Source organism: Halichoerus grypus, chromosome 5 (assembly GCF_964656455.1).
Source record: "Halichoerus grypus chromosome 5, mHalGry1.hap1.1, whole genome shotgun sequence".
NCBI lineage: Eukaryota > Metazoa > Chordata > Mammalia > Carnivora > Phocidae > Halichoerus > Halichoerus grypus.
Genome location: NC_135716.1, coordinates 167,368,043 through 167,381,928, shown reverse-complemented (window position 1 = coordinate 167,381,928; position 13,886 = coordinate 167,368,043). Strand labels below are relative to the sequence as shown.

General features: G+C 40.6%; 1 protein-coding gene across 5 annotated transcripts in view; it reads left to right on the top strand.

Moving 5' to 3' along the window:
* Positions 1-13,886, top strand: part of WDTC1 (WD and tetratricopeptide repeats 1) — a 64,895-nt gene that overhangs the window by 14,044 nt on the left and 36,965 nt on the right. For all 5 annotated transcript variants that reach the window (XM_036116461.2, XM_036116459.2, XM_036116462.2 and 2 more), the window contains exons 2-3: positions 4,762-4,909; positions 6,389-6,472. In XM_036116461.2, the coding sequence (XP_035972354.1) occupies positions 4,862-4,909; positions 6,389-6,472 (132 nt within the window). In that variant the 5' untranslated portion in view covers positions 4,762-4,861. The remainder of the gene's footprint in view (positions 1-4,761; positions 4,910-6,388; positions 6,473-13,886) is intronic.

The following is a 13,886-nucleotide window of genomic DNA, read 5'->3' as shown; positions in this document are numbered from 1 at the left end:
TCTATAGAATTGACTATTCCAAAACACTCCTTAAAATAATGCTTTTAAAATTTGACTGTGATTAAATCTTGTCATATTCAAATAACTATTCCTTTATTGATTTGATTATTTGTGTTTGAGAGACTTTGGAATCAAAGTATGAAGCTAAATTATGCCCCTTATAGATTTGGGGTTATTTCCCTCCTAATGTGAACCTGTTAAATAATCTCTACTTAGAAGGCTTTCCAGTTATGCTTGCCTGCCTAAAAAAGTTTGTGGAAGGCACTGAATCCATGTTGCCTGAAAGGGGGGTGAAGGTGGGCTGTGCTCCAGAACGAGCTATCTGCTGGTGTGCTACCGTTTCTTCTCAGGATGGGAACAGAAGTGTTCACCAAAATACTGAGCAGTAGTTGTATTAAATTTGACATTTTGATTTTTAAACCTCTGCCTCCATTCTGATACTGTTTTAAATCCCACTTCCCATTTTACCATTTACCTGACTTGTAGTGAGGGTGGGTTTTTGGTTTTGGTTTTGGTTTTGGTCTACTTTCTCTGCTTTTTCCTTCTTTTGTTCCTTTTAGTTTTTCTAAGCACACACCTATCTTAGCTAAAGTCCCTTGCCTTTGATTTTTGATTCTCTGCTTTCTTAGATGCTGTGTCTTTCATCCCAGTCAGTATTCCTCCATGTCTAGCACAGTGCCTGGTACTTGGTACAAACCCAGTTAATGCTTTAAGAAAATTAATGAATGAGTAGTAACAATTTAGTTGACTCTTATGGTGGATTGTCATACTGATCATTACTCTAGGATATTACGTACCCTAGTAATTTACACACATACAAAGTGGTTAAGAGTATATATACAGCTCTGGGTTTGAGTCCCTGCCCCAGCTTCACTTATTACTTGTGTGACATTGTAAAAATTGTTTCATGTCCATGACTCTGTTTCCACTTCTGTAAGATGATGATAGTAGTAACATCCACCATACAACCTTTTGAACTAGTCTTCCCCTGCACCCTTAACAGTGGTTGTTCTCGCTCCTCAGAAGCTCCCTCCCCAAGTTCTTTGTGACTTCTTGTCATTCGTATTTCAGCTTGAGTGTCATCTGAGCGGGTTCCTCTGTATCAGGTTTTGTAGCTGTAAGCAACAGAAACCAACTCTGGCTGATTTTTGAAAGGTTATTAGGGAAACTCACAAAATATCAGGGAAAGCCACAAAGCCAGGCTTGAAGAATGGGCTAGAACAAGGGAAGTTGGGTAGCAGCCCGGACTCTCAGCCAAAATCATTCACAGAACCAAACCATGAGGTCACTGCTGCCGCTTATACAGCTTACACCACTACCACCAGCTGACTGGGCTTTACTGGCCACTATAGCCACACCTTGCTGCCAGCATGGACACTCTGTGGTCCTCTGATTTTTTTGATTCCAGATCCCAATTAAGATGCTTAACAACTGAGCCACCCAGGCGCCTGAGTTTGATAAGTTCTTTATAGATTTTGGATACTAGCCCTTTCTCTGATAAGTCATTTGCAAATATCTTCTCCCATTCTGTCGGTTGTCTTTGGGTTTTGTTGCCTGTTTCCTTTGCTGTGCAAAACTTTTTATCTTGATGAAGTCCCAATAGTTCATTTTTGCCTTTGTTTCCCTTGCCCTGTGAAGACGTGTCTAGCTGCGGCCGAGGTCACAGAGGTTGCTGGTTGTGTTCTCCTCTAGGATTTTGATGGATTCCTGTCTCACATTTAGGTCTTTCATCTGTTTTAAGTCTATTTTTGTGTATGGTGTAAGGAAATGGTCCAGTTTCATTCTTCTGCATATGGCAACTTTCCCAACACCATTTGTTGAAAAGACTGTCTTTTTTCCATTGGATATTCTTTCCTGCTCTGTCGAAGATTAGTTGATCATAGTATTTATATTCTTTTAAAAATAAAATTAAAGAAAAAACGTTGCACCTACATTATTTCATTTGACCTTTTTAGTAGTCTTCCAAGAAAAAGGGTGTTGGGGGTGAAGCATATGGGCCTTTTTCTGGTGAGGCATATATGGCCCTTCAGTGTTTGTTCTAATTGTTCCTGTGCCTATGAGACACAGGAATGAGAGCCTATGTGGAGAGATCGAGACTTGACTAAGGCCACATAGCTTACTTATTACCAGATGTACTCACTGACTTTGGTGTTCTTTCTGTTATGATAAATCTCACCTTATATTCTTGGTGATTGTGGGGGAAATTACTGTTGGGTTTTTTTTGGGGGGGGGGTTGACCATTATATCACAAACCAGGGACATAAACATAATTGCAGGCCAGTGTTACTTCATGCCAATTTGTCCAAATTCACATTTTTAATTTGGTGGCCCGAGACCCCTGGGAAAGTTATCATGAAACCATAGTTGTTCCCAGTTGGCATCCCTAGGTGTTCTTCATGTTCACAGGTTTTGTGATCCTAAATAGTGCCAGTGACTTTCATATCTCCCTGGTAATGCTAAGATGCAATGCTGGATGTCTTCCACATTGTGGGGAAGGCTCTTGCCCTTTTAAGAGCTTATGGTCCCAAAATAGATCATGGAGGCATAAGCCCCAAAGAACTCGGGCTGAATGGGAACATCTAATCAGGTGGCAAGATTTTTATTGTCCTACTGTATGCCTAATGCTAAAGAAAAAAATTTGCAATAACATAGTGTTTATATAGAGTTTCTTTTGTGAGTAAATGCCAAAGGAAAAGGAGTCTGCTTACAGATCAGGTGGAGCGAATATGATTTCAGGATGGTGTGCTAGGAATCTGTAGGAGGGCAGCTGATGGAAAACCAGGGCCGGGAGATCCAGAAGTCTTGGGAATCCTGCTGGCTTGGGAGGGTTGGCAGAGAGGCTTGGTGGGCCCTGGAAGCCATCGTCACAGCACAAAGGTCCATAATGGGGAAGAAAGACTAAACTTCCTGTGTGGCTTCAGTGGTGGAATCAGGACCAAAAGTTGGAAATAACAGGGGGCAGAACTTTCTTTGAAAGCCTAGTGGTTTTTTTTTCCTCTAGCATTTCTTTTTTTTCTTAATGCAATATTAATGTGCTTTTGTAGAAAAGAATTGCAAGTATCACAAACAGAAGGAAAAAAATCAGTCACGCTACTATTCAAAGATGGCTATTATTATATTTCCTTTTTTTTTATTTTATTTTTTTAAATATTTATTTGAGATAGCAGGAGTGCGGAGTGGGGGGCAGAGGGAGAGGGAGAAGCAGGTTCCCCGCTGAGCAAGGAGCCTGATGCGGGGCTTGATCCCAGGACCCAGGGATCATGACCTGAGCTGAAGGCAGATGCTCAACCAACTGAGCCAACCAGGCACCCCCCTTTTTTATTTATTTTTTAAAGATTTTGTTTTTATTTATATTATTTGTGTGAGAGAGAGAGAATTCGAGAGAACACAAGAGGTGGAGAGGGAGAAGCAGGCTCCCCGCCGAGCAGGGAGCCCAATGCGAGGCTAGATCCTGGGATCATGACCTGGAGCCAAAGGCAGACGCTTAACTGACTGAGCCACCCAGGCACCCCGTTTATATTTCCTTTTTTAAACATAGCTTTGATAATAGTATTTATTGAAAAAGCATCATGTTATCATATAAACATTTGGTGTGATGTAAGCATTTTTCCTTTATAAGTAGCATTTTTTAAAGATTTTTTAAATTTTTATTTATTTGACAGAGACAGACAGTGAGAGGGAACACAAGCAGGGGGAGTGGGAGAGGAAGAAGCAGGCCTCCCGCTGAGCAGGGAGCCCTATGCTGGGCTCGATTCCAGGACCCCGGGATCATGATCTGAACCGAAGGCAGATGCTTAATGACTGAGCCACCCAGGAGCCCCTATAAGTAACATTTCTAATGCTGCTTAATATCAAATGGCTATACATTGTTTAACCATCCCTCTGTCATCGGAAATTTTGGTCCTTTTAATTTTTTTGTTTTTACAAAATCTGTGATGGGGGTACCTGGTTAGTAGAACATGCAACTCTTGATCTCAGGGTCCTGAGCTTGAGCCCCAGGTTGGGCGTGGAGCCTACTTAAGATAAAAAAATAAAATAAAAACAAAATCTGTGATGAATATGCTTGGGTATAGAACTTTTGTGTTTCTTGTATTTTGCATTTTCTTATGGTAAGTTATCATAAATGAAATTAGTAGGTTTTTCTAACCATCAGAGTTTATAACAAAGGAGTGAGTTGCTTCAAGAGGTGAGACTGAAAGCCTACCTACCAGGATAGTGAAGAGGGATTTCTTTATCAGATTGGATTTTAGACATGATCACCTTTACCTTTCCTGTCCACCCTTTGATTTTGTGAATCTATTAGAGGGTTGAGTGCTTTCCGTGATACTGATTTGGTTTTGGGGAGAGCCAAGATGAGGGTCAGGGATTCAAAGTATAATTAATGCATAATTGCCACAGATGCATACTGAGCAAGTGAAACTTGACATCTTTCTTGCTACATGCCTTGTTCTTATTTTCAGGATATGCTCCCATCTTCCTTCATACTCCTATCCAACCCTCCATTTTCTGGTGAAGCATACATGACTCCTTCAGTGTTTGTTCCAATACTTTCTGTGGCTCTGAGTCATTGTCTCCCCCATCCTACCCTTTTCATCTTGCAAAGGTTCTTCAACACTATGCAGCAGGGCCAGCCCACCGTGTCATAAATCATAGGCAATAGCCAGTTCACTAGGTAGGCTGGTGGACTGTTTTAGGGGTAGAACCAGGGCTCTGAATCCACTTTATTCCATCCCTCAAGGTTTGATGGTTTTTTCCCCCCAGGTAATTAAATGTGTGTCTTGTGGACCTGGGCTTGGCTGGAATGCTCAAGGGTCCTGAAGATCCTTCTATAGCTTCCTGCTGTTGAATCCATTAAGAGAAGATGGCAAAAGTCAACATAACTAGAGACCTCATCCGTAGGCAGATCAAGGTAAGCACCTTAGACCTTTGAACAAGAGCATGAGGTCCTTTCTTCCTAACAGATTCATTTTACACCTGAAGAAACTGAGGTCTGAAGTCGGTGACTTGCCTGAAGTCACACAGCTACTTAGTGGCAGACTCAGGACTAGACTCAAGGTCTCTTAACTCCCATCTTCTTTTGCCCAAGAACATAGAATTCATGGAGACTCCTCTGTCCCAGTGCTTTGTACCTGGGCTGCTGAAATTAATGAAAGCTGGTGAGGGAAGGGAGCCATCAGTGTGCTGTGCATGTGCGTACACAACTGTGTGTGCATATGTAGGTTTATGGGGGGTGCTGTGGCAGGAGAAAATGTGGCATCTTCATGTTGCTCCAGCTGCTAAGTTGTGCATGTAACAGAACCAGGAAGAGTCTTAGTCCCAGTTCAGCTTAGACTCTTTCTTCTTTTCTTTAAGGGTCTCCTGCACCTGACCTGTACAGTTTGTACATTCTGTGAGATGAATGAATGACCAGGCAGTCACGTTCATTTAGCAGGGTAGCCCAGGCTTTGTCAGGGAAACCTGCAGTAAAGGAGCACAGGGCTTTAATGGAAGAGTTTCCACCAAGACATGATGTGCTTCTATAGTAAGAACCCCAAACTGGGGTCCGGAGCTTAATCTCACCACTGCCCTAATTACTTATAAGACTTGAGTCATTTTACTTCCCTGTGTTTTCTGTTGTTAAATGATAATAATGTCTGCCTCTAGGTGGATCATAATGAAATCTGAAAGAACACAAGTTTTTTGAAAAGGTTAAGTGCTAAAAACATTTTTTTAATTAAAAATCTTTAAAAAATAAGTGGCATGCAGCATAAGCTGTGATCATCATCAAAAAGGATTGAGTGTATGCCTCTAAATGAGCCGTGTACTTGGTGCATATCAATCTACGTTTCATATATTTTTTCCCTGCATCCCTGAATCCTTTGGGGGCTTTGTCCATTTGTGGGGGTTTTTGTAATTTCATTAGAATGGATCGCCCTCAAGGGCAAGGACCATTTCCTAGAGGCACAGAATCAGAGTTGGAGGGACCTTGCAAGTTATTTTTTTCCTATGAATATCCCCCACAATATGTGTCCTAAAGATGATGCCCACCCTCTCCAACCTAACAATGGAAACTCCCTATTTTGTTGTTTTCAATTTTTTTCATTTTTTCTTTTTTCTTTCTTTCTTTCCTTCCTTCCTTTTCTTTTCTTTTCTTTCTTTCCTTTCTTTCTTTCTTTCTTTCTTTCCTTTCTTTCTCTCTCTTTTCTCCTTCTTCTTCTTCGGCAACCCAACAAGCACAACTTTGTGCTTTATTTTATACTCTTTTATTATTCTCTAATCCTTGCCCAAGTATAGTGCAGACCTTTTGTAGATCCTGTGGTGCCCAGCACAGTGCTGGGTATGTAATAGGCACATAGTAAATCATATTGAATTAAATTAATGAAACTGTGAGTTTGTATCTGTCCCCCAGGAGCGGGGTGCCCTGAGCTTTGAGCGGCGCTACCATGTCACTGACCCCTTTATCAGGCGGCTGGGCCTGGAAGCAGAGCTACAGGTAAGAAATCCAGTTTGCACACTAGATGCAGATGGCCAGTTCTCCATTCTCTGTCTATAGAGAACCCTCTGCATTATTCAGGGTGTAAACAAGTTTTTCTCTGCAGGTCATACCTGATGGTTACCTCTCCTTTCCAGCAGTTTTATTAGGCTGGTAAATATAGGCAGGTGAATCAAGGTTGGTGATTGGCATGGTCATGCAGAAATTATTTCTTGGTCATATTATTTGCTTTGTGCTTGGAAAAAGATTGTTGAAATGCATACCACTGTTTTTACTATTGGCTTGGACAATAATTATTCTTACCTTTGCAAAGAAAGTTAGAGTTTACATAGTGTTTTTACACACACACACACACACACTCTCTCTCTCTCTCTCTCTTTCTCATTTTAGCTTCAAAGTAATGTGGGGAGGTATATAGGGAATGGGTATTTTAAAAAAAAAGGTTTAGAAAGGTCAAGCACTTTGTCCAGTGTTGTCCTGACCAGTCCATGGAAAGCCGGGCCTTCAGTCCAGAAGTTCAGCTTTTTCATCATGTCCAACACAGAGACACTCTATAATGTTAGTTCCAGTCCCTTTCCTTCCTCCAGATCATGTTTTGAATCCAACTTAGCTGTCCTATCCAACTTAGTGTTATCTGCAGGTTGAGTTAGAATTCTCTTTGCTGGGGCGCCTGGGTGGCTCAGTCAGTTAAGCATCTGCCTTCAGCTCAGGTCATGATCCCAGGGTCCTGGGATCAAGCTCCGCATCAGAGCTCCCTGCCTGGCAGGGAGTCTGCTTCTCTGTCTCCCTCTGCCTGACACTCCTCCTGTTTGTGCTCCCTCTCTCTCTCTGTCAAATAAATGAATAAAATCCTAAAAAAAAAAAATTCTCTTTGCTTCCTTCAACTTAGTGTTTATAAGTGATCATGTTGATCTTAGAAAAAGACTAGGAAGAGGGCGCCTGGGTGGCTCAGTCATTAAGCGTCTGCCTTCGGCTCGGGTCATGATCCCAGGGTCCTGGGATCGAGCCCTGCATCGGGCTCCCTGCTCAGCGGGAAGCCTGCTTCTCCCTCTCCCACTCCCTCTGCTTGTGTTCCCTCTCTCGCTGTCTCTCTCTCTGTCAAATTTAAAAAAAAAAAAAATCTTTAAAAAAAAGAAAAAGACTAGGAAGAAATTTATTGAATGTTCACAGTGTTGTCTCGAGGTAGTGAGATTACAGATGATTGTTACTGCTTTCTTTTAATTATAAATTTTTATCCATTTAAAAATATAACTATATTAATACTGATGATCTTGAAAAGATAATTAAAAGTTACTTCTTAGTCCCATCTCCCTAATAGCATTGCTATTAGCATTTTGTGTGTAGAGACTAGGGCCCAAGATCTAGCTGTGGAGACACTCCAGCTTTTAGAAGTTGATTACAAGCTAAGGAGATTAAAAAGTTACCCAAGAAATAGTGCTCAGTGAAGTAGAAAGGAAACAAAACCAGGAGAGTGTAAAGGCCACGTAAGGAGAATATTTTAAGAAAGAAGGAGTGGTCACTTCTACTCAGTGCTTTTGAAAGGTTGAGTAAGATGAGGACAGAACAACAACTGTGGTCTTTACTAGAGTGGTGGGAATAGAGGCTAGATTGGAGTGGTTGTGAGAGTGAATTGGAGGTAAAGAAGTGACAACCATATTGTAGACAGCTTTCTTTTTCTCTCTCTCTCTCTCTTTTTTTAAAGATTTTATTTATTTATTTTGACAGAGAGAGACAGCAAGAGCGGGAACACAAGCAGGGGGAGTGGGAGAGGGAGAAGCAGGCTTCCCGCTGAGCAGAGAGCCCAACGTGGGGCTCGATCCCAGGACCCTGGGATCATGACCTGAGCTGAAGGCAGACGCTTAACGACTGAGCCACCCAGGTGCCCCTTTTTTTCTCTTTTTTAAAGAGGGTGATGGAAATTTATTTATTTATTTATATATTACAAACTTTTCCCCCAGATGAGAGGAGCTAGGATGTAATCAGTAAAAAGGGTAAACTATGAAAGATACCTTGTCTTGCCCCTCTCCGTCTACATTCACCTTCCTTCAACTCTCTTGTTCTCCTGTCTTTGAGTTGGCTTTAACCAATGCGGGGTCATTTCAGAAAATTGGAGGAAGAATGGCATTTTTTTATTCCCTCGCTTCTTTCCTTCAAAGTCATTTTGTTTTGTTTTTGTTTTCAGCTTTACTGAGTTGTGTAGACAACTCTTGAAACAACTTTATTTACAAAAGGAAATGGAGAACTGGAGAAGTGGCTGGGTCTATGGGATCAAAGGAGAGATTTATAAGAATGGGAAGAAATACTAGCATGTGACTGTATGTTGATGGCAGGGGAAGGTTTGCTGATATAGGAGGACAGAATAATTGAAGGAGCATAGTCCTGGGGAAGGCTGGAGGGGATGGGTTTCAGAGTTCAAGCAGTTCAGGCCTTTGATAAAACCCAAGACATTTCTTTCATTGTTCCAGGGTCCAGTGGGTCTGGGATCAGGAGCGAGGCACAGACTGGAATAAAAACTGAAGCGTCATTGACAGAGAGATAGTCTATAGTAGCAGTTTTCAAAGTGTTGTCTGCAGACCCCTGGGAATCCCCACAACTTTTTCAAGGGAATCCATGAGGTCAAAACTACTTTCATTGTAGTATCAAGACATTGTTTGCAAAACAAAAATTAATTCATTTAAAATTTGCAAAAAATGGGGTGCCTGGGAGGCTCAGTCGGTTAAGCGTCTGCCTTTGGCTCAGGTCATGATCTCAGGGTCCTGGGATTGAATCATGCATTGGGCTCCCTGCTCAGCGGGGAGTCTGCTTCTCCCTCTACCCCTCTCCTGCTTGTGTTCTCTCTCTCTGTCTCTCTCAAATAAATAAATACAATCTTAAAAAATAAATAAAATTTGCAAAAAAAAAAAAAAAAAAGTAAAACTACTGTCACCTTAGCATGGATTAAGGCAAATAGCATCAAACTGTCATCGACTTATTAACACCATGCATTTGCAGTAACTAGAAAAAAGCAGGTTTTACTTAACATGTCCTTGATGTGAAGCAATAAAAATTACTAGTTTTATTAAATTTCAACCCTTAACGTATATATCTCTTTAGTATTCTGTATTGTGGGATGGGAAGTACACATAAAGTCCTGCTGCTGCAAACTGCACTATGATGGTTGTTCTGAGGAAAAAGCACTTGTGCAGTTGTTTGAGTTGCAAGCCCCACTAGCCAGTCTTTTCATCTGAAAGAAGTACCATCTGAAAGAAGTGCCATCTGAAAGAACCAGACAAAAACAATGGTTATTCAGATATGAGTATTTGGCAGACATTTTCTTAAAAATGAATGAACTGAGCTGTCACTTCAAGAAAAACAACTGACAGTATTTGTTGCCAAGGATAAAACTTGAACTTCTAGGCAAAAAAAGAGAGAATATAGGAAAACTTGTATCTGCCATAATGAGCTTGATAACTTCTCAATATTTAAAAGGTTTTTTTGACGAGATCTGTGGTGATAAAAACAAATGTCAACAGTGTTGTATAATGAATATTAACATTGAAGATCTTTAAATTCAGTGAGTCACTGTTTTCAAAATGACCAATGTATGATATAACAGACTCATACGTGTGTAAAAGACCTGTGCATAACACAAACTAGACCAATGTGCTTTAACAGAGCAAGGTACCAATAGTTCCTTTATGTGGTTTCAGATTCTACGTTGTAACTTAAGAAACCATTACTTGTGGAGTTTTGGTGCAGTATCAAAGAAGGAGATCTATATTATCTGAAAAGGCTATCAAAATACTCCTCCCTATTGCAACTAATTATCTTTGTGAGGCTGTATTTTCGTTATATACTTCAACCAAAATAACATATTGCAACAGACAATGCAAAAGTAGGTATGAGAACCCACTTACCTTCCATTAAGCTAGACATTATGTAACGCAATGCCACTCTTTTTATTAAGTTCTTTTGTCTTAGAAAATATATTTACTTTTCTTTTAAAACATGTTAACTTACCATTTTTGTTATTTTTAAATGAAAATAATATGAAATATTTCCATTTTAATTTCTAATATGGGGTAAATATCAATAAATATAACCCCTATAAACAAAAGCTCTTTGGGATCCTCAGTAATTTTTTTCAAGTTTTTTTTTTTTTTTGAGAGAGAGAGCGAGAGAGAGCATGAGCGGGGAGGAGAGGGAGAAGCAGGCTCCCTGCTGAGCAGGGAGCCCAATGCAGGGCTTGATCCCAGGACCCTGAGATCATGATCTGAGTCCAAGGCAGACACTTAACCGACTGAGCCACCCAGGCAGGCGCCCCTGGCATCCTCAGTAATTTTTAATAGTGAAAGGGGTCTTGAGACTAAGAAGTTTGAGAATCACTAGTCTGTAGGAGCCATGAAACAGGATGAGTGGATAATGTCACTTGGGGACAAAGTAGGAAGTGAGAGAAGCAAGCTTAGGACCAGGACCCAAGGTTGTTCAACATTTAGAGATTGCCTGTTACTGCCCTTCCTCTATCCACAGGAACCAGAAAGAATAGGCACAGAGGTGGGAGAACATGGTATCAGGGAAGCCAAGGAGGAGGGAAAGTTCAAATGGTACTGAGTTTTAGAGTCTTAACTCCCGAAAAGCTATCTTATTTCCCTCTTTCCTACTTTGAGGTTGGAGGGGATATCTTTTTGTGACTCTTCCCCCCCACAACAAATAGTAATTAGGATACCATTATGAGTCATATGACCTTGGTTAGGTAAGTCTAACTTCACCCATTTCTTCATCAGTAAAATAACATCCATATCCTGTTTGTTAGGTTTGTGAGGAGGGATAAACAAGTTAATTTATGTAAAATTATGTAAAAATACTTAGCACAGTGCCTAGTATATGGTAAAAGTCATGTTATATAGCACTCAAATATTAGCTGGTATTATTGTTGTTATTTGTAGAAAGCTCTTAAAAGTTTCCTAAGATGCCGATTTGATGGCATCTAACTTTTTAAAACACTTTACTGTCATTTCCTTTCCTTGTTTTATTTCCTACCCATTGTCACATATGAACTCTGTATTAGTTAACAGCAGTTCATGTCTAGCATTAGGAAGAGGTGATTATTTGGAGCTGGAGGTGGGATAAAAGTGGTAAAATCAACAGTAAAAGCTCCTACCTTTTTGTGGTTATTGATTATAATATTCTTTATTACCTGGGGAAGATTTTTTTCCTGGATTTCCTAATTTACTACTGTGTATGCTTTTGAAAAATTCAAAAGGATAACTTAAAGAGAACTCCTAGGACACAGTGCTGAACATTTAGTAGATGTTCACTAGAAACCTGTTGGTTTGATTGGCTTTTTTGATTTTCTGTATTAGAGTTCGCTTTTTTAATCTTATCCCCATACCACTTCTCTACCTTCCAGCTTAATAATCGTGCCCTGTTTTTACTTTTTGACTTTCTAGTTTGCATTTTGAGTTTAGCCAGTCTGGTATTTTGTTACCTTTCCTGTATATGTAGAATTTATACCTGCAGAGATGCCTATTTAAAAAGCATTCAAGTTAACTTTGATAACTTTATTTCTTGGATATTCTTTCCATTGCATTCATCCTGCCAGTTCTGTAAGCTTCTGAAAAATCTACTTTGCAAAGCTAATTTTCTTTATTTTTCATATTTCTTTCCTGAATGTTTTCTAAGAATAGTTTCCATCCACCTTTACCTGAATTAATTTTGTTCCTAGTGCTTTCTTCCTGAGGAAGATCTGAATCAAGAAGTACATCAATCTGTTGTATTCATCTCTCTTTTATATTAGGAAATTGTCCTTAACACTCTTAAATCTTGGCACTTAAAAATTTTTAAACTAAATCATGATCTAAAACTGCTCATTGTACTCTAATCAAAAATCAAAGTACTTAGCACAGTACTTAGCACTAGCATCTCTTCTTTGACCTGGAGGTTTGGATGGATGACATGAATGATGCTTCTTAAACATTTTCTTCACCTAGCATCTGACTATTAGGTCCTTTCCTTTTTTATTTACTTATTTTTGATTAAACATTCATATAGTTCCAATTTGTTTTTTAAGATTTTATTTCTTTTTTGACAGAGAGACAGAGAGGGAACACAAGCAGGGGGAGTGGGAGAGGGAGAAGCAGGCTTCCTGCAGAGCAGGGAGCCCAACGCAGGGCTCAATCCCAGGACCCTGGGATCATGACCTGAGCTGAGGGCAGACACTTAATGACTGAGCCACCTAGGCATCCCATATAGTTCTAATTTTAAAAGTTTAAAAGATCATCTCCTTGCCATTCTTTCCCAGCCACCTAATTTACTTCCCTGGAATCAACTAGTCAGTTTTAGTATCATTCCAGAGAAATTTTATGCATAAAATCTCACCCTTTTCCACAATGTTAGCTTAACATACTTACTGCTTTGTACCTTAAGTCTTTGAATTTAAAAATATTTTATGATTTAGTATATCAGCACATAAAGAAAGATTCTTTCATGGCTTCAGAGTAATTTTTTAAAAGATTTTATTTATTTATTTATTTATTTTTTTTTTTTTTAAAGATTTTATTTATTTATTTGAGAGAGAGAATGAGAGAGAGAGCATGAGAGGGGGGAGGGTCAGAGGGAGAAGCAGACTCCCTGCCGAGCAGGGAGCCCGATGCAGGACTCTATCCCAGGTCTCCAGGATCATGACCTGAGCTGAAGGCAGTCGCTTAACCAACTGAGCCACCCAGGCGCCCGATTTATTTATTTTTTAAAAATACTTTATTTGACAGAGAGAGACACAGCCAGAGAAGGAACACAAGCGGAGAGAGTGGGAGAGGGAGAAGCAGGCTTCCTGGTGAGCAGGGAGCCCAACAAGGGGCTCGATCCCAGAACCCTGGGATCATGACCCGAGCCGAAGGCAGACGCTTAATGACTGAGCCACCCAGGCGCCCCAAAAGATTTTATTTATTTGACAGAGAGAGAGATAGCAAGAGCAGGAACACAAGCAGGGGGAGTGGGAGAGGGAGAAGCAGGCTTCCCACCGAGCAGAGAGCCCGAGGTGGGGCTCAATCCCAGGACCCCGGGATCATGACCTGAGCTGAAGGCAGATGCTCAACGACTGAGCCACCCAGGCGCGCCTCAGAGTAATTTATTTAAACTGTCCCTGTTGGGGCGCCTGGGTGGCTCAGTTGGTTAAGTGACTGCCTTCGGCTCAGGTCATGATCCTGGAGTCCCGGGATCGAGTCCCAGGTCGGGCTCCCTGCTCAGCGGGGAGTCTGCTTCTCCCTCTGACCCTCCCCCCTCTCGTGCTATCTCTCTTTCATTCTCTCCCTCTCAAATAAATAAATAAAATCTTTAAAAATAAATAAATAAACTGTCCCTGTTGGCAGACATGTGGATTACTTACAGTCTTTTGTACATACATTATTCCTTGCAATATCATTGGCACATTTTGGTG